The following is a 25869-nucleotide window of genomic DNA, read 5'->3' as shown; positions in this document are numbered from 1 at the left end:
GGTGTACAACAATGCAGGTTTTTTTTGTCTGTAGGAGGGTATCAATGGTATTTTAATTTGCGGTATCATTGCTAGTTTTAATGTGCATTATAAATTTTATTTTAAAAGTGCGGTATCATTGCTAGTTTTAGCGTGCGGTATCATTGCTAGTTTTAATGTACGTTATCAATGGTATTTTTAATGTGTGATATCATTGCTAGTTTTAATGTGTGGTGTCAACACCCATTTTAATGTGGTGTTTTGGTGATTGTTTTAATGTACAGTATTTTAGTTTGTGGAAGCAATGATTTTTCTTATGCAGACAACCTAAGCGAGCCCTCTGGGAGAGCTGTAAGTGTCATACTGTGGGCTGTAGGTGATGTAATGCAGGATGTGTCCCTATGCCCTTAATTTTAGATTTTAGGGGCCCCCCTGTCTTAAGTGCCCCGGGCCCCCCGAAGCCTTAATCCAGCTCTGTATGCAAACCTGCTTCTCATTGGCCCTTCATTGGGCTTTTGTTATTATTTTAGATACCATAGAGGTATCATGATATGTGTATTTCAGTTTTACATAACATATACAATAGAGGAACTAAGCCAAAGCAAGTTGGAAGTATTGTCTCATATAGAGGAACCTCAAATGTCTACTCTGTGCTGTTGTTTCATTATATAACTCCTAATCACACAAGTGAACAGGTCACTGCCACCAGCCAACCATTAAGAGTCAGCAAGCGGAACATGACTATAGTGGGGAGCTTCGCCCACTTCATCTTTAGGGCTGGGAAGTCTTGCGAAAAGTTTGTGGGACTTGGATAAGTCCCGTGAATTGAATGGTAAGCATGGAAAAGAGAAGAGTATTGGGGCAGGAGCATCATATTCAGCGGATGGTCCCCTTACACTTTCAAGACATCCACAAGGAGGCAGGGCCGCCCTTCCCACCAGTTTGTCATGGGGGTATGTTATGGGCATAGTGATGTTGGTTTTAGAACTGTTTGTATTGCTGGAATTGTTTGTTGCTTTTGTAGCATGTCAATTTCTCTTTGTCACGACCTGTATAGTAGTTTAGGAGAGGTGGCTTGGTAATTGTCCCCTAGAGCAACTCTCAATTGGGACTGGGTTCAGCGATTATTGATCTCTGAGACCTTGCTTAATGGCGGTCCTCAAGTGTGGGGCCGCAAGCAGTCAGCCCCTGCTAGGAGCAAAGGATGGGTGGGACCCATGAATCAAAGTGATGGCGCCCCCCTAAGAAAATGTCTATATGTGCACCTGCCTGGTATCTGATCTTTCATATATTGTATAATAATTAGTAAATGTGGATAGGTTAGTTCTAGAGGCGCAAGACGTGTACATGGCCTATAGTTAGTAAATATTCAGTGCTACTAAGGATTGCAGGAGAAATAATATTTACTAAAATGATCTGATTAGCCATCAGTTGTTCTGTCCCCTCCAGCTTAAAAATTGGGGACACAGATGAGCTGGAAATAAGTTGGATAACAAAATTGTGTTCTACTAACTCAGAAAATCAAAATTTTCATTGGATATAATAGTGCTGTACAAATAAAGCAAGAGTTATCCTAAACTGATTTATCAGATAGCTAACTGTGTGAATATGTTCTGTTTAAATCAAACCATACCAGTTAATTATTATTGTATTTACTGTATTTAAAAGTCATCATGCCACCAGGAAGAATGGTCGGATATTTATGAATGGAAAGCTCGCAGCTCTATAAATGTCCGCATCAAAGAAAATGCTAACAAACTGTTACACAGGTGGTATTATATTCCCTCAAGGCTACAAACTATATACCCACAGACCAGCGCTGACTGCTGGAGAAACTGTGGTCAAACAGGAACATTTATGCATATATGGTGGGACTGTCCTGGGATCCGCCCAAACTGGACAGCAGTCCTCGCGTTAGCCTCTACAATTGTAGATACACACATACCACTTGACCCTAAGCATATTTTATTACCGCTGCCCTTACCAGATTTCACTAAATCTGCTCACAAGCTCTTTAGGCACATCATCAGTGCTGCCACGTGTCAGATAGCGGCCTCTTGGAAAAACTCCACATCACCAACACTTCAGATGGTCTGCAATCGGATCTGGCACACGTACCAGATGGAACACATCACCAGCGTGCTGAGGGGCTCCTCTGTTTCCTTCTACAAAGTTTGGTCCTTATGGGCTTCATATTATAATCAACCACTACTCCAGTACTAGTAGAACTTTGGCATAGAATGGTGTTCTTTATTTTTTTTTAGACAAGCTTAGTTCTCTCTTATTTGATGCGTGAATCCTCAATTCCCCATCCCTTCCTTTGGTCCTCTCATGTCTCCCCCCCCTCCATTACCTCTTGCCATATACCCTACAGTTAAAATAACAATATACAGTACTAAATAAATACACAATTATGTTCCGAATGTGAAGGAGATATGAGAGTGTTTACGCGTTCTACTGTTTAAACACGTGTTATCTGTTACTGATTAACCTCTCGAGACTTTGTAATGCCTTTTTATTGTAAAAAAAGATGTTTCTAATAATAAGTTGTTGTTTTTTTAAAAAAGTCATCATGCCAACTACCATCCTATTCAAGTGTTAACTGTGTCAGAAATAATATGGTAATATAGTGAATATGAATGGTTCCTAAGAATATTATGAAACAATACTCAGTAACCACTTATTGCATCATGTTCATGTGAAAGTAGGATTACTGCAGAATGTACAAGTTAGGAGATGTCTATTAGGAGATGGGCTGGTAGCCCAGTCTAATAGCGATCATACACAACAAGAAGCAATCATCCACTATTTCTTCCTTTTAATAGTTTTAGGGTTTACTGACTGAGAAACTTTTGGAGTCTCTTAGAGGTACAGTGTCATCTGCAAGATAATGTCTAGGCATATAAAACTGCAAATATGTGCTTGTGGCTTAATTCCGAATAATAGCTTGATATGGCTCAGAAGGAGCTGAGTACAGCCAGGACTTAATTTATTTATTGGCAATGCCAACAGCCGTGTGTAATGTAAAACTGTATAGACTGTTAAATGACCTAGTTTGGCTGTTGGCATTGCCGCTTTAAATAGAGAAAAGTTGAAGTCGCTATGGAAACTGACATGCATAGAAAGTGCCGTCTTTGCCAGAGTTCGGAATGTAAGAAAAGCAGGTCGGTGATCTCTATTGTCAGTTTTATGCCAAGTCTGCATTTGGTTTTTATAGTCATTTTGGAAATTGGATTTTTGCGACACGCTTGTCGTCGCCGGTGCCATCACTTTCATCAGTTCGTACCCAACCCCAGTTTCGCCTAAGGCTGTCAGAACAGATCAAGGACACTCTTGTACAGCACCCTTCTCCAACATCTCTGGAGACCCTCATGCAACTCGCCATCAAAATTGACAGAAGGATCATGAAGAGGAAGGCGGAAAAGGAGGCACCATCTCTATCATCTGCCTTTGTTCCCGTGTCAATGGACTCTAAAGAGCCCATGCAATTAGGAGCATACCTTCTTTCTTCTGAGGAAAAGAATAGAAGACGGACTCAAGGCCCCTGTCTCTACTGTGGCATCAAGGGACACTTTTCCAGCTCCTGTCCTAACAAATCGGGAAAAGAGCATGCCTAGTGAACAAGGGGGAAGTTCGCCTAAGTCTGCAAATCATCTCCTCCAAAAATGCAGTTCTAGTTCCTGCACGCATCACTCACGGTGCTTGTTCTGTGGCCGTCTCAGCCTTTGTAGATAGTGGTGCCACTGACACTTTCTGGACAACAGATTCGCTCATTCCTCTGGGATTCTGCTATCACTGCTTGTGGCCTGGATGGTAGTCCGTTGCCTGGTGGTAAAATTGTTTATAAGACTCCTCTGCTGCAGTTAAGCGTGGGTGATCTCCACTCAGAAGCCCTGTCATTTTACCTCATTGATTGCCCATCTGTTCCATTAATTTTTGCCCATCCCTGGCTCTCCCTCCACAACCCTCTAGTGGATTGGGTTAAAGGGGCGATTACTCAATGGAGACCTTACTGTTCGTAGTCCTGCTTGACCTTGCCCCTCCAGATCTTGCAACCAGTGTCTGAGCAGCTTCCTCCTCAATACAATGAGTTCCGGGATGTGTTCTCTTAAAAAGCGACTGACTCTCTGCCTCCACATCGTGACTTTGATTGTGCCATCGATTTAATTCCAGGTTTTAGACTACCCAAAGGGAGGTTGTATTTTCTCTCTGGTTCAGAGACCAAGGCCATGCAGGAGTACATAGAGGAAAATCTGGAAAAAGGCTTTATTAGGCCTTCTAAATCCCCAGTAGGAGCCAGATGCTTCTTTGTATCAAAAAAAGACGGTGGATTGCGGCCCTGCATCAACTACCGGGGTCTTAATCAAATCATGATTGAAAACACCTATCCTCTTCCCCTCATCTCTGTGCTTTTTGATCAACTAAAGACTGCTACCAACTTCACCAAGATTGATCTCTGCAGAGCATATTACCTTATCCGCATCAGAGAGGGGGACGAATGGAAAACGCCATTCAACACACAGTCTGGCCACTACGAGAACCTGGTCATGCCGTTCAGTCTTTGTAACACGCCTGCATTGTTTCAAGATTTAATTAATGAAGTGCTCCGTGAATTTCTCGGTCAATTCGTTGTCGTGTTTTTGGATGACATCCTGATATAGTCACAGTCATTGTCTCTACATCAGTGTCATGTTAAGCAGGTCCTCCAAAAACTTCGTGATCACCATCTTTTCGCCAAGTTGGAGAAATGCGAATTTGAGGTACAGAAAGTGTCATTCCTGGGGTACATAATTTCCTCTGCTGGTTTATCTATGGACCCAACTAAAGTCCAAGCCATTGTAGATTGGGTACAACCCAATAATCTCAAAGCTGTCCAGAGATTCTTGGGCCTCGCAAATTATTATAGAAGATTTATCTACGGACTCTCAGATCGAGTAGCCCCTGTTGTTGCCCTTACCCGTAAGGGAATGATCCCACTAATTGGCACCTTCAAGCATTAACCGCTTTTGAAGCCCTCAAAAAGGCATTTGTCTCTGCTCCGGTTTTTAGACACCTTAATCCAGATATACCCTTTGTACTAGAGTTTGATGCCTCTGATGTAGGAGCTGGTGCTATCCTCTCCCAGAAAGACTCTCAAACTTTCCGTTTATATCCTTGTGTATATTTCTCCCATAAATTTTCTGTCGCTGAAACCAATTATGATGTACGAAATCGGGAACTGTTGGCCATCAAATGGGCCGTTGAAGAATGGCGCCATTGGCTGGAAGGAGTCATTCATGTAATTTCCATGATAACCGATCACAAAAATCTTCAGTACATCGAGTCTGCTAAAAGGTTGAACCCCAGACAGGCACGCTGGGTGCTCTTTTTTACCCGCTTTAAATTCATTACTACCTACAGACCCGATTCCATAAAAATCAGGGTGGATACGTTATCAAGGAGTTTCATTTCGCATCATGTTCCAGGTTCTGAACCACTGCCTATTATTCCATCATCTATTATTCATGCTGGATTAACTCAGGACATGGGGCTCACTCTTCGTAGATTTCAAAAGATAGCACCCGCAGAAACTGCAATGAACCGTTTGTTCCAATCCACTTAAGAAAAGCGGTTCTTTCTGAAGCTTATGACAGTAAGACAGCTGGGCATCCTGATATCTCTAAGACAGTGGAGATCCTTTCACGTTCTGTATGGTGGCCCTCATTATCCTCAGATGTCAGGACCTTCGTTCTATCTTGTGAAAACTGTGCAAGGAACAAGGTTCCCAGGAACTGCCCTTCAGGCCAGCTTGTCTATTCCTTTGAAACCTTGGACGCACTTATCAATGGATTTCATTGTAGATACTCCATCTTTTGCAGGGCATAACACTAAATGGGTGGAAGCTGACCGATTTAGTAAAATTTCTCATTTCATACCGTTAACTAGACTTCCCAGTGCACATAGTCTAGCTACACTTTTTGCTCAACATGTGTTTCGGCTCCATGCTCTCCCTACAGATATTGTCTCTGATTGTGGCTCCCAATTTGTTGCGCAGTTTTGGAAATATTTTTGTACCCTCTTAGGGATCAACATCAGCTTATCATCCGCATACCACCCACAATCTAATGGACAGACGGAGAGGGTTAATCAATCCCTGGAACAGTTCTTACAATTGTACACCTCAGAATTCCACGACAATTGTTCTTCTCTATTACCATGGGCAGAATTTGCATACAATAATTCAAGTCATTCTTCCACATATACTTCTCCGTTCTATTGTAATTTTGGGTTTCACCCTAAGTCCAATTCTCTGTATTCGCTCAGTTCTTCTGGTCTTCCGGAAATATGTTCCACAGCTGCTAATCTCAAGATTATTTTGAAAAAGTTCAGTCTTCTTTGAGGCGGGCCTCATTTCAGTCTAAGATGTTTGCCGACCGTCACCGTACGACTTGCTCTTTTAAAGTAGGCCAGAAGGTCTGGCTCTCTACTCGCAACATCAAACTCAGACAACCCTGTATAAAATGTGGACCTAAGGTTATTGGACCTTTCACTATTATCAAACAAATTAACCCTGTAGCCTTCAGGTTAAAACTTCCTTGCTCCCTTATGATTCCAAACACCTTTCATTGCTCTCTTCTCAAACCGGTTTTCTACTCAACTCAGTCTTGATATCTTTAGCCCCCAGGAACTCAGTCACCTAATTTGGATGGACGTCAGTAATTTGTAATCGAAAAAATTCTCGATTCTAAAAAAGTCCAAGGACAAGTACACTTTCTAGTTCAGTGGAAGAATTGTGGTTTGAAGGAATGGTCCTGGGTTCCACGAAGACGCCTTCAAGCTAACAAACTTCTAAAAAAAAAATTCAAACAATTTCCTAGGAAACCAGGGTGTCGGGTTTCCTTAACCCCTCCTCAAGGGGGGGTACTGTTACGAATTACGGCGGCCTCGGGCACCGCCGCGGCTCACTCCCCTCTATCCCTGGCGTTTCCATGTCGACCGGGACGTCACTTCCGGTTCTCGCGCCCCAGCAACACAGTGCAGCCGGGCACGTGCGCAAAGACTCCTACTAAGCCTGTGAGCTATTAGCATTTATTACATTCATTAAGCCACACATGGGGGGGCGGGTTATTATGTAATTTCATTCTCTGTTCCTGATTGGCTGTCTTGAGTATTTAAGGCAGGGAGGGCTTAGGTTATAGCGTGGATACTGTCTATTGCTGACCTACTCCTGTCCTGTTCCTGTCTTGTCCCAGTGTTCCTGTGGATACTCTGCCCTTGTGCTATTGGACCTCCTGTTGTGACCCTTTGCTGTCTTTCTGGACTTTGCTTTCGTGCTGTTGACCCTGACCTTTTTCCCGTGTTATTTGACTATTATTATTATTAATTTTTATTTATAGGGCGCCACTAGGTGTCCGCGGCGCCGTACAGGGACAGACAAGATTACAATACGAGGTGAGACAGCACAGAATAGTAAACAATAATCACAGTAACTCAGTGAGCTCAAGGCACAGCTAGAGGGGAGGGGAGAGGGGAAGGTCAGCCAGCAACGGCACTTAGGAGGGAGGGCACAGATGAGAGGGAGACCCCCAGGGGGAAGAGAAGGGAGCGAGAGGGGACGCGGGAAGAGGGTCCTCGAGGAGGAAGGCAGGGTAGCTGGCGAGCAGAGTTAAAAGTGGTGAAGACAGGAGGAGAGAAAGCCCTGCTCAAAGGAGCGTACAATCTAAGGGGAGGGGTGGACTGACAGAGAACACAGGGGAGAGACGGAGGATAGGGATAGGGGAAGGGGAATGGAGGGGAAGAGTCAGAAGAAAAGGTAGGAAGTTAAGTGGGAGACTGGAAGGCTTTAAGAAAAAGGTGGGTTTTTAAACACCGTTTGAAACTGGACAGATTGGGGGAAGTTCTGATGGAGGGAGGGAGTTTGTTCCAGTGGAGGAGGGCAGCGCGGGCGAAGTCTTGGATACGCGCGTGGGAGGAGGTGATCAGGGGGGAAGAGAGGCGACGGTCATTGGCCGATCGGAGAGGGCGGGATGGAGCATGAATAGAGAGGAGGGAGGAGATGTAGGGTGCAGTGGAGTTGGCGAGGGCCTTGTATGTGAGAGTGAGGAGCTTGAACAGGATTCTGTAGGGTAGGGGGAGCCAGTGAAGGGATTGGTAGAGGGGGGAGACAGAAGAGGAGCAGCGAGAGAGGAAAATAAGCCTACTACTCTGCTTGCTTCAGACCCCTGACCTCGGCTTACATCTGACAATCCATTGTCATCTGTACAGCCTCCACCGGCCCTGCCGCTGTTGTGTTGTTAATAAACTTGCACTACATCTAGAGTTAAGACCTGGGGGCATCCGAGTACCTGTGAGAGCATAAAGCTCTACGGGAAAGGCGGCAGCTATACGTGAAAACCCCTTTAGCAAGTTCTGCAAGTTTATTATCAGACCGGCAGCCTAACACCTACACATTTACACCCACAAGTCTCACGTCATCAAGGGAAATCAGGAACTTGCACTATTCGTTATAAAAGTGCTTAGGTGGCAAAGAAAGTATACACACTTATAAGGTTAAGGGTACTGTAGAGTTGAGTTCTCCACTCCATTGTGTTTACTCAGGTAAATACATTAACAATGAAACGTTATTGGAGAGTGACAAAGGGATCGCTGATCCCTATTAACAATGCAAACGCTAATCTTACTGCTTTTTCATTTTAACTAAATGGATTACAGATACATGGAAAAAATATAACAAGCTGTGTCTGCGGTTTGTCATTTTACGAAATAAAAGATTACCTGGAGTGGAGAAATAGAAAGTTGGTAAGTATGTCACAGTCTCTATATAATATTTTAATATGTTCCTAAATATAAGGCACAATACGTTAAATATAGCCCTAAAATAAACATGTATGTGGAATGCTCTCCCTCGCACAAAACCTTTCTCTAACCTAAAAACCTTCAAACATTCCCTAAAAACTTACCTCTCCTGGCAAGTTTATCAAACTCACAAACTACCCTCCTAACCTCCCTGTGCAATTGTACCCAATTCCCACCCCTCTGTTCTACCCAATCAGCACCCCTCTACCCAGTTCACAAAAAACATACGTGTTCTCATTCTGTACTTAAACAGCTCTATGACCCCTAAACCCACATAATTGTGTGATTGGATCATATAGTCCACTATACACTTTTTACCCTTGCAACTAATATGCAATACCTGGACTAATATGCCCTTAGTGGGGCTGTTGTATAGTAATTTGAAGGCTCCCCAGACTAAGCAGAAGCAATGGTATGACTGCAGTGCTAGGGATTGTATCTTTGAAGTGGGTCAGAAAGTTCTGGTATTGGTACCTATGCAGCAGTATAAGCTAATGGCTGCTTGGGAGGACCCCATCTCAACACATTAATGATGTCAATTATGTGGTAGCCACGGATGAAGGACAGAAGAAGCACAAAGTGTATCATGTGAACATGATGAAGGCCTACCACGAAAGGGGGGCCTCAGTATTAGCTGTATGCAGCTTACCTAATAAGGACCAGGAGCCAGAGCCCTTGCTAGACATAATGGCCTCTGCCAAGAGGAGAGGATCCTTAGAGGATACCCAGCATAGTGAGTTTTTGATAGAAGTGCAGATGGGCAAGCTGTTTGTGACATTAAGGCTCTTTCAGAATCTTTTTACATGGAAGCCAGGGCAGACACGTCTAGTTGCCCATCATGTTAACACAGGCAAACACCCTTCCCTTAGAGAGACTGCCTATCGCGTTTCCTTGGAGGTACAGGCAGATATGAAGAGGGAAGTTGAAGGAATGTTGGAACGAAGGGTAATTAGGAGATCCCATAGCTTCTGAGCTGCCCCAGTAGTACTGATATTCCAAAAATGTGGAGGCACCCGGTTCTGTGTGGATTGTAGAAAGTTAATCAGGCTACTGTGTTTGATGCCTATCCCATACCCAGGATAGATGAACTGCTAGAATGATTAGCACATGTTCGCTATATAACCATTATGAATCTGAGTAGGGGATACTCGCAGATCCCTCTAACACCCGAGATCCAGGAGTGGTCCGCATTTATCACCCGTTTTGGGCTGTATGAGTTTCTGCTCATGTCCTTTTAAGAACAGGAGCAGATTAAGGTAGATGCTATCGTTCCATGGCCCACTCCTAAGACCAAGAAACAGGTCATGTCTTTTTTGAAGACTGCTGGGTACTAACGGAAATTTGTACCCCAATACTGCACCCTAGCTAAGTTCCAAAATGACCTTACAAAAAAGAAGTTACCCCAAGTGGTGACATGGACCCAGGACTGTAAGGAAGAGTTCACAGCTTTAAAATCTGCACTTTCTTAATCCCCTATATTGCAGGCTCCTAATTGTGACTGGAGATTTACAGTGCAAATGGATGCGTTCAACTATGGGCTGGGAGCTGTGTTCAGCCAAATTGATGAACAAGGGAAAGAGCAACAAATACTGTATCTATGTAGGAAGCTACTGCCAGAGAGGTGGCCTATGTGGTTGTGGAAACAGAGTGTTTAGCCATATTGTGGGCATTGCAGAAGTTGATGTCCCGACGGTGCTTTAATGTAATCACAGATCACAACCCTCTCAGCTAGTTGCACAGGGTGGCTAGGAACAATATTAAGCTGCTCAGGTGGACCTTGACCCTCCAGCATTTGACAGTCCAGCGCTTTGAAAGGGACCCACCATGCTAATGTAGATGGATAATCGAGTCAGAATAAAAGCATTGTGCAAGGGGAAGTGGAAAAATCATCATGCTGGTAACAATTTCCCTGCCACTCTCTGGAATGGGGAGGTGTCAAATGCAAACTAATTACTAATCATATAAAACTGCAAATATGTGTTTGTGAATTAATTCATAATAATAGCTTGATGTGACCTAGATGAACTACGTGTCCAGCCATGGGCTAAAACCTGGAAGGGGAGGTTAAATTAATATATCTGCTTGCAACAGGGTTTGAATGTCCTGTAGCTGTAACAAAGTCGTCACTTAGAGCCAGCCAATTTCATTTTGCGAAGTGTCCTTTTATTTCTGCTTCTCCCAGCAAAAAAAACAACAGATTATGTGCAATTTATCATTTCTGTGTTTTATTCCTTTTTATTTTACAAGAAACCATTGCATATCTTTGCATGTAATTTATTAATTAATAATTAATTTATTAATTATTTTTACCTTAAGCATTGTGAAATTATTTTCCATTTTAAATTACAAATATAAAAGGAAACCTGGCGCTATGATATAAATCACACCATAGAGGTGAGTGTCAACCGCAGCTGTACTGAGGGTGATGTGCACACCCCCACAGAGATAAAAAGATTATATAAGGGTGTGTATAGCGCTGGAAGATATCCACCTAAATGTGTGCTGGTTGATATAATATCTACCAGTATATGGATCACATAAAATCAATGAGGGATAAATTATGCAATTTAATAGTTAAAACACAACATATAATAAGGATAATTAGTCCAATGCGGACATCAAGATAGACAACAGATGACAAATATCCCAGGATATATAGCACAATCGAGAGGGCAATAGAGATTACTTGCCCTATAGTAGATAGTCAATATAAAATTGAGTGTGTCAATCCGGAAAAGGTCCTGTGTACAAACACAAATCGCCAGCTGGATATTTACTCAGATAGAAAACGCCAATATAAGAAGTTGGAGAGATGTCAATGAGACTGGACAATAATATAGGGGTTAGCGTAGATATGCCGCACTTACTTGAGTCCCCCTGGTACCCACCAAAAAGTAAAGTATGTCCCAATGAAGTCTCCTCCAAGTATTCACTGTTCGTATAGCAGTGTATGACTCAATAGAGTCTCCTCCAAGTTTATACTGTTCGCGTAGATATGCCGCACTTACTTGAGTCCCCCTGGTATCCACCAAAAAGTAAAGTATGTCCCAATGAAGTCTCCTCCAAGTATTCACTGTTCATATAGCAGCGTATGACTCAATAGAGTCTCCTCCAAGTTTATACTGTTCGCGTAACAGCGTGTGAAGTCCAATGATAGAATAAAACAGGTGCTCACCTGTAGATGTCCGGAGGAAACCAGTATGCCGTCCGTTTGTTCCTACTACGACCATAGATGCCGCTCAAACATCAGTAAGTACACTGGGTCGCTGTGATCTTAATAGGTGGCAGAGATGATTCACATAAATCTCCAGCAGGTAAGTAGAAATTACATAAATCTCCAGCAGGTAAGTAGAAGTTGTCATAATGTGCCTCGGGGGTGGCATGATAAATGTAATGTTTTATTTTAATGAATGTATCATTGCCCCATGTTGGCCACACCCACAACACAATGTGGTCACGCCTTTTTCTGTGCCGCCGCGCAGGCCCACCTCGGTTTCTATCCTGCTGGAACTGAGGTGGGCCTGTGGGCTATAAATGCCAGGGCTGATTTTTAGTCCCAGTCCGGCTCTGTATGCTACATAGTTAATATAGACGAGATCATACGGTTTATGATAACTCTGGGTCAGGGGAGGTAATTTGGTTTATGATAACTCTGATGAAAGTAAATTGTGAGAGATTAGTTTCAAGGGATAACTAAAGGCTTTCTAAGTAATAGAATTAGCTCTTCACAAAAAACCTTGGTGGTGGATAAATTGGTAAGGCAAAGTTAGTGTGTGGCAAAGATAGGGAACGTTTTAATCATGTTAAACAGACCAAGTCGATGTTTTTGATTAAACTTGTGTCATAAACACATCACATTGGCTCAGGTAAGTGCTGGATCATGAGTGACGCAATTACACTTCCATCGTAAGTGTAAATTGCAACCCGGCATTTACAAAAGATTCCGAGACGCACGTATCATTAGATAAGGGTAATTCAGAATACTATACAGATTGCACACACTGCGTTAGACACACTTCTTTGTCTGCCTTATGGGCCGTTGCGCATGATACACTTAAGTGTATCAGACACAGCGGCCCCATAATGCAGATAAATCACTAAATAAATAAATGTTTTTTAAAAAAACGGCATCTCCTTGTCACAATCTGAGTAGTAGTTTAGGGGAGGTGACTTGGCAGTTGTCTCCTAGAACAACTCCCAATGGGGCTGTGTGAATATTGACCTCTGAGACTTGGCTTAATGGCGGTGCAGAAGTGTGAGGGCGCAAGCAGTCCACACCTGCTAGGAGCAAAGGGATGACAGCGCCCCGCCACTAAGAAAATGTCTATATCCGCCCATGTCTGGTACCCCTCTTTCATTTGTTTCAGAATAAATGTGGGCTGGTTAGTTCTAGAGGGGCAAAAAGTACATGATCTATAATTAGTAAATATTCAGTGCTACTAAGGCTTTCAGGAGAAATAATATTTACTACAATGATCTGATTAGCCATCTGTTATTCTGTTCTCTCCAGCTTCAAAATTGGGGACACAGATGAGCTGGAAATAAGTTGGATAACAAAAATGTGCTCTACTAACTCAAAAAAATCAACATTTTCATTGGATGCTATATTGCTGTACAAATAAAGTAAGAGTTATCCTAAATTGATTTATCAGATAGCTGCCTCTGGTGCTAACTGTGTGAATATGTTCTGTTTAAATCAAACCAGACCAGTTATTATTGTATTTACTGTATTTAAAAGTGATCATGCCAACTACTATCCTATTTAAGTGTCATAATATGGTAATATAATGAATATAAATAGTTCCTAAGAATATTATGAAACAATACACAGTAACCACTTATTGCATCATGTCAAAGTGAAAGTAGAATTACTGCAGAATGCACATGTTAGGCGATGTCTATTAGGAGATGGGCTGGTAGCCCAGTCGAATAGTGATCATATGCAACAAGAAGCAATGATCGACTTTTTCTTCCTTGTAATAGTTTTAGTGTTTACTGACGGAGAAACTTTCGTAGTCCCTTAGAGTATGTGTACATCTATTGTTTCCTTACATTATACCTTGTCCTTTATAATGGGAAACAGAGTGTTTAAGGTATAATGGTACAAAATCCATGATCCTACACCTTAAGCCTTATCCTTCACCTCTGTACTGAGTGAAAAGTTACTATACTACTGACAGACATAGCACACACATACCAAGTACAACTATGTATCTGGTGATACCTTTTACTATGCTGTGAACATATTATATGTTCACAGCATATTATATGTTCACACCCCCACGCTCAGAAAGCCCAAGCTGTGGCTTTGGCCTTCTTCTATTACTCTTTTCGCCTTTCCCCTGTACAGGTTTAGGATCCGCTTTCTGATGTCCCATTCTTTGCTGGTCGCCTTCATGTCCCCCCCCCCCCCCCATTCTCTCCTGCAGTGCCAGTGCATAAAGGTCGACTGCTCTTACCCAGGAGCGTTCCTCGGGACCATATCCTTTCCAGTCTACTAGGAATTGTACGGCACCTCTGTTTTTACGGGAATCCAGGGTTTGTTTTACTTCATATTCACCCTGATTCTGAAAAACAGGAGGAGTGGCAAATTTGTTAGTAACCACTGGTTTCAGCAATGACACATGAAAAACATCTGGAATACGTAGAGAACGTGGTAAGCTTAGTCTGAAAGCTACTGGATTGATGATCTCAGAGATGGTAAATGGACCAATGAACCTGGGAGCAAATTTCTTGCTGGGAACTCTAAATGAATGTTCTGTGTAGATAGCCAAACTTTATCACCGATGGAGAAATTAGGACCGGCTCTTCTCCTTTTATCATAGGCTTCCTTAGAGTGATGGCTTTTCTAAGACTTGATTTGGTTTGTTCCCAGATATGCGAGAAGTTTCGATATAATACGTCCACTGCTGGGACTTCAGAAGCAGAAATTTGGGAAAAGGTGGGTAATCTAGGATGGCAGCCATAGAGAACGAAAAAAGGAGAATTAGAGAGAGCCTCGTGGAAATGGTTATTATGGGCAAACTCAGCCCATGGAAGGAGATCCAGGAGTTGTGTCGGAATCTGTACAAAAAGGAGCTCTGTTTGACCATGTAGTATTATATCATCTGTACTTCTGGAAATTACTAGTACCTTAACTGTCCTTGTTATGACACTTGCGCTAATAAAACATCACTGCTTCAAGAGCCTGCCTTGACTCCTACTTGCCTGCTATAATTCATGTGACCTGCAGATTAGACCAAATCTAATCCGTTATCCGGCTGTTCTGAGGTTGGGACCCAGCCAATGCTTTGCCTGCTACCTGCAGTTCTGGCCATTGTGATAGGCCAGGGGGAACCATGCACGGCAACCCTGATCTGAAGGCAAGAGGTTAGGTGTACTAGCTCAGGTACCCAGCAAAGAGGTACCTTAACAGTGAAAGTTACCCAGAAGGAAGCAGTCCTAGATGCCGGTGAAGGAGCCTACTGGTGGCAGCAGCAAAAGCCCCACCAATTGCGGTTAGAGGGCACATTTGGGATAAAGAAAAGGAGACTATGGCAAGACAAGCCCAGCCGGTCCCCCGCAACACATGGATGGGTTGGCATAGGAGGTCCACCCTGTCACAGGAGTAAACCGCAGACCGCTGCCTCCAGACCCAGGAGGAATTGAGCAGTGCAGGTCAATTGTGATATTATTCACATTTTATGGTGCACTGTCTCATTTTCCAAATGCCAAATCTAATGATGTTTATTAGTAAGTGCATTAACTGTTTATTCAACCCTCAGCAATTTTATAATTGCATTATTTAACTGTGAGCTCTGCTGAGAAAAAGTGTTAAACAAATAGAGCAATATTTTGTTAAATATATTATTTATTTATGTACGAAACTGAAAAAACAATGCTCAATAGCAAATCACAAAGAGTCAAATATATTAACTCCAGCATATTAGATTTTTTTTAGAATTTTTAAGGAATAAAACAACTGGGGGAAAGACAAACACTTTGGGGAAAAAAAGGAGAAACAAAGGAAGTATAGGAGAATGGGAGGGAAGAGAGAAAACCTGGCTGCATCCGAATAGACAAACTAAGTGTAGAAGGAACGTCTGTGTATTTTATACCTAAGAAGAATTCCAGAGTCATTGAGGTTTAATCATATGTGAGGTGGGTTGTTTATGCAGATGGAGTTGTAAATCCGGCAATATTTCTTTCAATTCCAGCCAACTCAACCAGGTACCTAAGAATTCAGAAGTTCGGTCACAATCCGAGAGGATAATGTCATCCATAGACATCTAGAAGTCAATTCATCCAAACCATTCAATCATTGTAGGAGGAGAGGAGACCTCCAGTGTACCGGACTCAATGATTTGGCTGCATTAATAAGATGTTTAAGAAGTGATTTTTTAAAGGTCGATATGGGGATATTTGAGAGCGACAAAAGTCACAATCCAGGATCAGTCAGCACATATTGTATATCCGTGATAATTGTGGAGAGGTGAATTATGTAATTATAGCAAAAAAGCGCAAAGGCACCTTTAATGGGAACATTTAAAGAATATACAATTATTTCAGGGAGAATGTTAATTTTAATAATATTTATTTTCTCCAGCCAGGAGAAATTGAGTATAGCCCAGAATTGTAACTCTTTACGCCTTTTGAATAGAAGAGGGAAATAATTTAACTAAAATAACTTTGAAGTGTCATCTTCCAGCACAATTCCCAGATACCGGACAAAAGATGGATATCATCTGATGGGAAAAGATGCTTATAAAGAACTCAGTGTATGATCTGGAAGAGAGACATTCAATGTAACTGAATTGGAACAGTTTATTTTAAAATTGGCCAGCCACCCAAATATTTCAAACTCAACCATCAAATTAGGGAGAGAAATAGTTGGATTTATGACAACTTCTAACAAGTCATTTGCAAAAAAAAGCTGATTTGATTTCCCCATTTCACACTAGAAAGCCACCAATGTACGGCGAATCGTCCTGACCAACGCCTGAATAGAGTATAAATATTAAAAGTGACAGGGGGCAACCCTGATGTGTGCCATTGGAGATTGAGATCAGGTTGGAGAGCATCCCATTAATCCTAACGTTTGCTCTTGGAAAGTGGTATAGGGAAAAGATTTTATGTATGCAGGAAGGACCCAAACGCTCCAGCATACCTCGCATGAATTGCCAATTAAGTCTATCAAAGGCCTTCTCGGCATCCAAAGAAAGGAGAGGTGCCGGGGTTTTGGTCTGTGATAAAAGATGGATCACAGCTATAATTTTGGTTGTATTGTCACATCGTCTGTATCAGGTACAAATCCCACTTGGTCTGAATGAATTAATGTTGGTAGAAGTAATTTCATGTGATTGGTGATAAAAGTTTAGCAAATAGCTTCAGTAGTGATATGGGGCAGTAACTGGTGCACTGGAATGGGTCATTACCCGCCTTAGGAATGACGGTAATGAGTGCCTCCAGCGAGTGACCTGAAAAAATATGTTTTATCGGACACTTCATTAAAGGCAGACAAAAGAAGAGGTCCAGGGCTATTTCCCAATGGCAAGGTCTTAATAGCTTCATTCTACAAAAAGTCATTTCAGAGGGGAAGTGGTATAATTTTCCTAATGGAGCACCATGCATCCAGGAATCTTAGAGGAATGTGTTAGAACATATTGTGAATATTGCTGTAAGCTGAATATTTATGGTTGAAGCTTACAAGACAGAACCCTCCAGTGGATGTAAACAAAATTGGCAGTCACATCTAATAAAAGCAGCATGAGCACTCAACAGAAGGATCTATTAACAAATGTAGCTCAATAAGGTAGTGTACATAAATCTTAAGATCCTGTCTTCCTGAGATTGCCAATTAGTGATTACTAATAGTAATGTAGGGGGATTAACAGACCCCACATTAGCCTAAAAGTCCCTTTATATGTAATCCTATGGCTCAAGTCTAGAAAGAGAGGCTTCTCTGATAGTGCTGGAGAGTGTTACTTGTTTGGGAAAGGAGGCTTGACAGGTCAGGAGAGGCAGATAGAGCTGTGTTAACAACCAGCCGGGGAGTTCGAAAGTGCCGCAGATGAGAACCACAGCCGCCGGGTGCAGACCAACTGATTACAGAATCGGACTTGCACTGCAGAGATTGCACCCCAGGGATTAGGGAGAATTTAGCCCGTTCTATACTATATATATTTCCCTGAGGGGAGACTCACCACTGAGTCTGGATGCAGCCACTCATCATTTTGTAGGAATCTCCCTCCTGAGAGGGCATTTGAGTTGAGTTCCACTGTCCTGGTCAGATGATCCGCCAGTGAAAGGTGGAATATCGTGGTGGGAGACCAGTGCAGGGATTCACTTGGCATCTATTTCCGTGTAGCAGAGCAGTGAGTTTCACTGAACTCTCAGTGCACTTCTCACACCCGGCAGCAGTGATGGAGCTCATGCAGTCAACAGTCTGGGACGTACTGGAACCTGCTCTTCACGGTAGACAAGGAATGAGAAGCGGGTAAGTCCGGTGCTCCCTTTGATGTTGTTGTAAGTGGGGATGTTAGTCTGAGGTCTCAGGGAGGTGCTATCCAAAACTCAATATTTAGATATTGAAGTAGTATAACAAGTATTCCTTCACACATGCCAAACTTGAGGACAATGTGCAAATCATCAGCTGTTGTTAAATATGTTGTGATGTAGACTTCACGCTTGAAGCGATCAGTTGCTTGTTGTGTTCTGTGAACCCAATTCTATACCATTCAGCAGTGCAACACCACAAAGTGTGTTTTGTGCCAGCAGAGCTGAAGTTTGCTGTTTCTTGCAGTCAGTAGACCATCTACGTTACAATAACCACTTGGATTCACTCAGGTTGTCTCTAGTCAGCACCCACCACTTGCAGCTTGTAAGACTGACAGGAGCATACACTCTACAGTGCATGTCCAGCATCATTCACTACTACACATCTATAGTTCCAAAACTCTGCTGTGGAACTATAAGTCTCAGCAGGCTCTGACATGCCTACGCTACAAGTGCTTGCTGGGACTTACAGTTCCATAGCCACCACAGATTGTTTAGCTCTGAAAAAGTAGTAACCCCCTTCCAGAATGAACAACCTGGCACAGATAGGTAAGTAAAGGGCGCATACCACTGTGTGGTATGCTCATTTGCATACCACACAGTGGTACGCAAATGAGCAGCAGGGGGCGGGACTAAAGAGGTTGAAATAAATAGTACCTGGCTGAGTTCTCAGAAAAGTTCCAGGGAAGAAGATTGAGTGAGGAGGTGTGACCTCCAATCTGAGCTTCTAGGACAGGTGCTAGATCTGCTACAACTCGCTTGTGGTACAAGTCTATCCCTTACAGATTACATTGAGCTCCTGAGCACATAGGTAAGTTCTCTGGTCTTCCTCATTCCAGCAGTACATAGTGTTATGTTCTCCTCCATTTAATATGTACATGCAGTCAGTTATGAATGGTCAATCTGCTATACATAATAATGTGCTGAATCACACTGCGATGGCTCTAACAAAATTAGCTCATGAAATTGTGTTTATAATTATCATGAACATGGGAGAATTCAGTAAGATGAAGGAAATCTCTAATAAGATGAATCGTCCAGTGAATGAACATTTTCAATTTTATCGCATTAAAATTCTATTTAATATACCATCTATGTAAGTTGATAAAGTTAAAGTAAGTCACAATATTTATTCACTGGACTTGTGTTTTCATTTGCTGACTTTGGGCGTTCAATCACTGGTAATTTCTGTACCGCTCCCATTTTTTGGTTGTATATTATTATTATTATTCATTTTTATTTATAGGGCGCCACAAAGTATCCGTAGCGCCGTACAAGGACAAACAATGGCACAGTACAAGGTGAAACAGCACAGTACAAGTAACAGTAAGCACTATAACTCTGGGGGCTCAGGCACAGCATGAAAGAGAGGGAGGGAGGGGAAAAGTGAGTACAGGCAGGTAACTTGGGCCCAAGAGGGTGGGCACGGATGACAGGTTGAGAGTCACGGAGGGGAGCGGAGAGAAGCGAGAGGAGACAGAGGGCAGAGGGACTGAGAGGAGGTGAGCTGAGTAGCTGGAGAGCGCAGTTAAAAGTGATGGAAACAGGAGGTAGGAGAGCCCTGCTCAAAGGAGCGAATAATCTATTACTTCAATCTTTAAACCAAACATTTATTTTAAAAGTAGTAGAGTAATGACAATGGTACATGTCTAAAAATAGTTTTTATGTTGTATCTTCCACATACACCATCCTCTTAAACAAAAGCATTCCCTTAAACGTCCATTCACTGAACCTTTCACCCTACGTGGTCAATAATTATTTCATAACGGGTCGGCATGGATATTAAACAGGTACGTAGTATTTTATCCTTATTATACTGATATATACATTGAGTGATGGGATGTGTTTGTAGTTATAACTGCTTGAAATTTTGTTGTGAATTCCCGTTAAGTAGAACATAAGAGGTGACATTTTCAGTTGTGGCTGAACTACCTCCCTTATGAAACTCAGATAGTCATACCGCATATAATGTAGCTGTTGTACATCACAGACACATTTTGTTGTGTATTGCAGATTACATTTGTAGTATAATACGTAGTACACTTTGATGTATACAAGAGATTACATTTTGTAGCATACCATAGATTGCATTTTGTTGTATATATCACAGATTACGCTCTATTGTGTGATAAATACTGCCTTTCAATTAATTGTACACGCATGTTACGTTTAGTTGTATTATCTTAAATTAATCTATTTATATTATTGTTTTTGTTATATTATGTTTATGGCAGAATGGGTTTAATCGCAATCTCTGCCTTACTGTCAACAAATGAGTTACATGTTTTCGACACAGTTTCATGGTGTCAGTTTAATAGTTGCCTGTAAAGGTGAAAGTGACAGTGTCTTATCTTTCGTGACTCACATGATAATTTTATAGATGTCAGAAGGTTCCCTTTGCCTATGGTGGAAAGAATAGAGTTTATGGACTCCATACGGGAGAGTGATTTGAGTTATCTTAAATCTACTACAATTTGGAAACCTGCAGATTTTTTTTTTTTTTATTAAATAAAAGCCTGTACCATCCGGAACAAGAGCAGTCACAAGGGCGGCACGGTAGCTAAGTGGTTAGCACTTCTGCCTCACAGCGCTGGGGTCATGAGTTCAATTCCTGACCATGGCCTTATCGGTGTGGAGTTTGTATGTTCTCCCTGCGTTTGCTTGGGTTTCCTCCGGGTGCTCCTGTTTCCCCCCACACTCCAAAAACATACTAGTAGGTTAATTGGCTGCTATCAAAATGTATTCTAGTCTCTCTCTCTCTCCCTCTGTCTGTCTGTGTGTATGTTAGGGAATTTAGACTGTATGCTCCAATGGGGCAGGGACTGATGTACAGCGCTGCGGAATCAGTGGCACTATATAAATAAATGGTGATGATGGATATAAAATTGTCCTGAATTAAAACAAAACAGGACAATGCAATGTAAAAAGGACACAATGGAGAGCTATGGTACTGCATCGCCATCTAGTGGTCAGTACATCAACACTTTCACATGACCACTGGACTTGCATAGAACAGATTAAAACATTAACCAAAAGATTTTCTGCTTAAAATAATTAGTTGATTGTGTGTTGGACTATATTTTTGTTCTAAACAAACAATTGTTTAATTTTTGTTCGTAATCATTGGAAATACAATGACTACTAGTATAGAGACTCTCAATATTTGTGGAATATCATTGTATCAGATTAGTAAAAGTAATCTAGATTAGGTGCATTCTGCAAATGCCAATCTGCAACATAAGAAAAAACAAATTTCATGGCCACCAGTTGCCCATCACAGCTGTATTTACAGTCTGTTATAATGCCTATAGCAGAGGTAGGCAACCAATGGCTCCCCAGCTATTGTTGAACTACAAGTCTACACTGCTAGTCTCTTCCAGCTGGACAGCCACTTGCTGCCTTAGCTTGGCTGCTTACTGTCATTTAATCATATATACCTCCATAATGACCTTTCATCTAATCAACCAATACCAATAACATGGCTATAAAACCTTATTTTCTTCATAGCTGAAAAAATTCCAGGAGCCTAATAACCAATGAACTCTAAAAATTACTGCCAACACTCAATTACTTTAAGTCTATTCTATTGATGTCAGTGGATGTACATCTTTCCTACCTCATTAATGTATCCTGCTGGCTCCTAGAGTTGACAGACTGGCTCCTGAATTGTACATTATTTTGTCTTCCTCTGTATTCATTTGTCGGGTTTCAGTATAAAGTCGCTTTCTGACCGATACCTTTTCTTAAATGATACTTTTCTTGCCCTGTGACCATTTTCTTTGTAATAATGTTTCTATGCTATGTTCCAGGAACGCTCAAACAACATGGATTGGGGAACACTTTATGACGTCATCGGTGGAGTCAACAAATACTCCACCAGCATTGGCAAGATCTGGCTCTCTGTGCTGTTTATATTTCGCATTATGATCCTGGTGGTGGCTGCAGAGAGTGTCTGGGGGGATGAACAGTCAGATTTCACCTGCAACACTTTACAGCCTGGGTGCAAGAACGTCTGCTATGACCACCACTTCCCAGTGTCTCACATAAGGCTCTGGTGCCTCCAACTCATTTTTGTGTCCACCCCAGCCCTGCTGGTTGCTATGCACGTGGCCTACTTGAAACATGGAGACAAAAGGAAAATGCAGAAGAATGGACATTGTGATGAAAAGGACTTAGAAAAGTTAAAACGGACTAAAGTTAAAATAGTGGGCACACTGTGGTGGACCTACACCACCAGCATTACCTTCAGAATTCTGTTTGAGGCTGCTTTCATGTACCTTTTCTACTTCCTCTACACTGGCTTCCAAATGCAGCGTCTTGTTAAATGTGACGACTGGCCTTGCCCAAATTTAGTTGATTGTTTCATTTCCAGGCCCACCGAAAAGACCGTATTTACCTTTTTCATGATCATTGTGTCCGGTGTTTGTATGGTCCTCAATGTGGCTGAGCTGTGTTATCTCATTATGAGAAAATCTCAGGGACAAAAATATGAAAATAGCAACAACAATGTTGGAGAAGAAGAGAAGCAGAACATAATGAATGTAAACGGAGCAGTGATCTAAATCCCACTTGATTGTATCATTATTTCGATCTTTCTTCAACCGTTCCGGTCATTCACCCAACTTAAATGTCCAAGAACTTAAATTTCCCAGGAATATTTAGTATACGTGTTAGATACCCATATTGCAATGGAAAACAAAAATAAAACATAAAATAAACAAAAATCTTATGTTACATAAGTAAAGTAGAAGACTGGATTCTGAATAACAAGGTGTAGGATATACTTGACTGACATAACAATAGTATTTTCTAATGTGTTTTATATGTCTTTTGGTGGGTTTGTTTTTTGCTATTTATGTTACAAACAAGAGATTTGTATATTTTGTGTGAATATTGAACCCAATAACAGATTTATCTTGCTAGGGATTGGATTTTAATGAAACACGGACACTTTTCTCAGCAAGAGAAAATAAACAGATTTGTACAATGGGGTGGAGTTGAGGCAATATGCAGCGTCCATTAGTGAGGAGAACTTTTTTCACTGTCTCTGAATATTCTGTATATGTTATACAAATCAGTCATTAGTATTAATGTGTTCATCATTCTAAAGTACTTGCACTAACATGACATTGCCAGGATTACTAGAACTGCCTTTATAACAAGTCGTGGTGGACATGAACTTTTATGCTGCCTTCATAATGCCTGTTGCTTCGTGGACTCTGGTAGTAAAGGATTTAAACACTTTATTACACAATTTTGAACTTGAACCTCTGCATCTAATGTCCCTGTGTATGTGGGATGTAAGCGTATTTGTGCCTAGCTATGTGTGCATTCTTGTATTTAGTTATACAGCTGAAACGTTGCTTCCAACACCAACACTGGATACTGATATCTCTCCTGGTCAGAGGAGATTGTGGCGGATAACAGACTTTAAACAATGGGACCAGCTGTAATTGCAGCAATAGGTCACTAGGGGGGGCGCTTCATGTACAAATGTCAGGATGTAAAACATTTTTGTATGTTTTTTTTAGTTTGAATAAATCATTTTTACTATTCTCTCTTTCAGTTATTCAGGATTTCCAACTGAATTTGTAGAATATTACATATATCAAACAGGCATTTTAGTGTTTTCTGCCCCCAGTAAGTCACAGAACTTTACACAAGTGTCCTGCTGTGCTTACATATGTATAAAGCATACATCATAATAAAAGACTTGCACTCTTCCCAAAATGGATACATTTGGATTAGCCAGACATCAACGAGCAATGTCATTTAATGTCAATTGAAGTTCAGTTTGCTTATTGAGGCTGGGGTCAGCGTCAGTCCAAACCATTGTCATCTGAGAAAAGTGACCCCGGAATGTCTAATTAGATTGACCAGCCACAGGCACCTGGCTAATGCCAATATTATCCATTCATTGACATTATCCATGAACAATGTATTTTGAGTATTACACACAACTTGTCCTGTGAAGTTCATGTGAAGCAAATTAGTAGCCTTTTTAATCTGCAACATATAATGAATGCAAGCATAGTTCCATGAGGCTCCACACTCCAAAGTTATTTATCTCACCAATATTAAATTACCATGTATTTAAGCTGCAGCAGCAACATATAACATTGTGAGATTAGACGGGCTGGTTGTTTCAGCTGTAGGTACGGTACCCCAAAAAAACGCAGGCAAATTTAACTTAAGCAAGCACTTATCATTTCTGGAGGGCTGGTTAACGATGCCATAGACCCACATCACTCTAGAGTAGTTTACCAGACCTTCGAGTCTAGTGACGAAATTCAGCGAGGGGACTTTAATGGCGAAAGCAGACATAGAATCAGCGCTCCGTATCCTCCCATTGCCTGAATCCTTACAATTCATGGATTTTTAAACACGCAATGGTTATTTTAGACAGGTGACTTTAGTCAAGATATGGAGTTCACTGCCAGGGAAGGTTGTGATGGTAGATTCAATAGATATGTTTAAGAAAGGGTTAGCCATTTTTTTTTTGCGGAAAAGTGTATCCAGGGATATGACCGATAATTAAAATGAAGAATAGTAGTGGATATAGGGTAAAAATAGGACTGCAACATTGGGTATGGGGGGATTTTTGAAACAAAAATCAATTGAAACAGATTGGCGGTTGCCTACTCTGAATCAATTTCAAATATAAGTGTAGGATCGCAGGAGATCCAAAATAGGTTGAACTTGATGGACTGGTGTCTTTTTTTCAACCTCATCAACTGTTGACTATGTATGTTACTTCTCATGCCGTGCTCTATATTGTGCACCTACCTTGAATGCTGCAAGGGTTAATTTTATGTAAGCCCCTGTCACTGTGTGTAGTGTTGAGGTGCACAGTTTAGGTAGTGCACCTCCTTCTAAGCCCTGGCTAGCTCCTGGCATGGCTGCAGATGAACAGGGCCCCCGCACATGCAGGTTATGTTTCTAGAGTCTCTGCGAAGATGTTGGGACACAGGTGATGTAACTTAGTTGTGCAGGGCAATCAGATGTCTCAATAATTTGGATGCCAGACCATCTCTATATTGCAAATTAAACTCTTTATTTATATTCCTTCACTCCAGCACATTCCTAAAAGTTTGCAGTGATAAAGTAGATATATACATTTCCTATATACAGCTCCTATCTCCTCCTGCACAGCTCTTAAGGGCTACATGGACAGAATATTAATGGAGCAGTCACATCCAAAATGGTGGCTCTCTAGCTCACCCTCATATCTCTCTAACAGCAGTGTTCACTAACCCTTCCTTTGCAGGGGTAATATATCTCTCCCCTCCTCTGCTGGGGTAATACCTCTCTCCCCTCCTCTGGGGGGGTAATATCTCTCTCCCCTCCTCTGGGGGGGTAATATCTCTCTCCCCTCCTCTGGGGGGGGTAATATCTCTCTCCCCTCCTCTGTGGGGGTAATATCTCCCTCCCCTGCTCTGGTAGGGTAATATCCCCCTCCCGTCCTCTGCAGGGTAATATCTCTCACCCCTCCTCTGGGGGAGGTGTAATATCTCTCTCCCC

At 41.8% G+C, this 25869-nt stretch overlaps 2 protein-coding genes across 2 annotated transcripts in view; one reads left to right on the top strand and one right to left on the bottom strand.

Annotated features, from left to right (window-relative positions):
• The window catches only part of LOC142140883 (SKA complex subunit 3-like), a 167812-nt gene that overhangs the window by 107862 nt on the left and 34081 nt on the right, over positions 1-25869 (bottom strand). The gene's annotated exons all lie outside the window — the stretch shown is intronic.
• Positions 22173-22910, top strand: LOC142140567 (gap junction beta-2 protein-like). Its single transcript, XM_075198276.1, has one exon. It carries the CDS (start codon positions 22173-22175, stop codon positions 22908-22910), a length of 738 nt encoding a protein of 245 aa, XP_075054377.1.

This window comes from Mixophyes fleayi, chromosome 2 (genome assembly GCF_038048845.1).
Source record: "Mixophyes fleayi isolate aMixFle1 chromosome 2, aMixFle1.hap1, whole genome shotgun sequence".
Taxonomy (NCBI): domain Eukaryota; kingdom Metazoa; phylum Chordata; class Amphibia; order Anura; family Limnodynastidae; genus Mixophyes; species Mixophyes fleayi.
This window is presented reverse-complemented; position numbering and strand designations above follow the sequence as displayed.

Bases quoted from the DNA above. Each gene is read 5' to 3' on its own strand.
- LOC142140567 (XM_075198276.1), top strand. From the start codon at position 22,173: ATGGATTGGGGAACACTTTATGACGTCATCGGTGGAGTCAACAAATAC.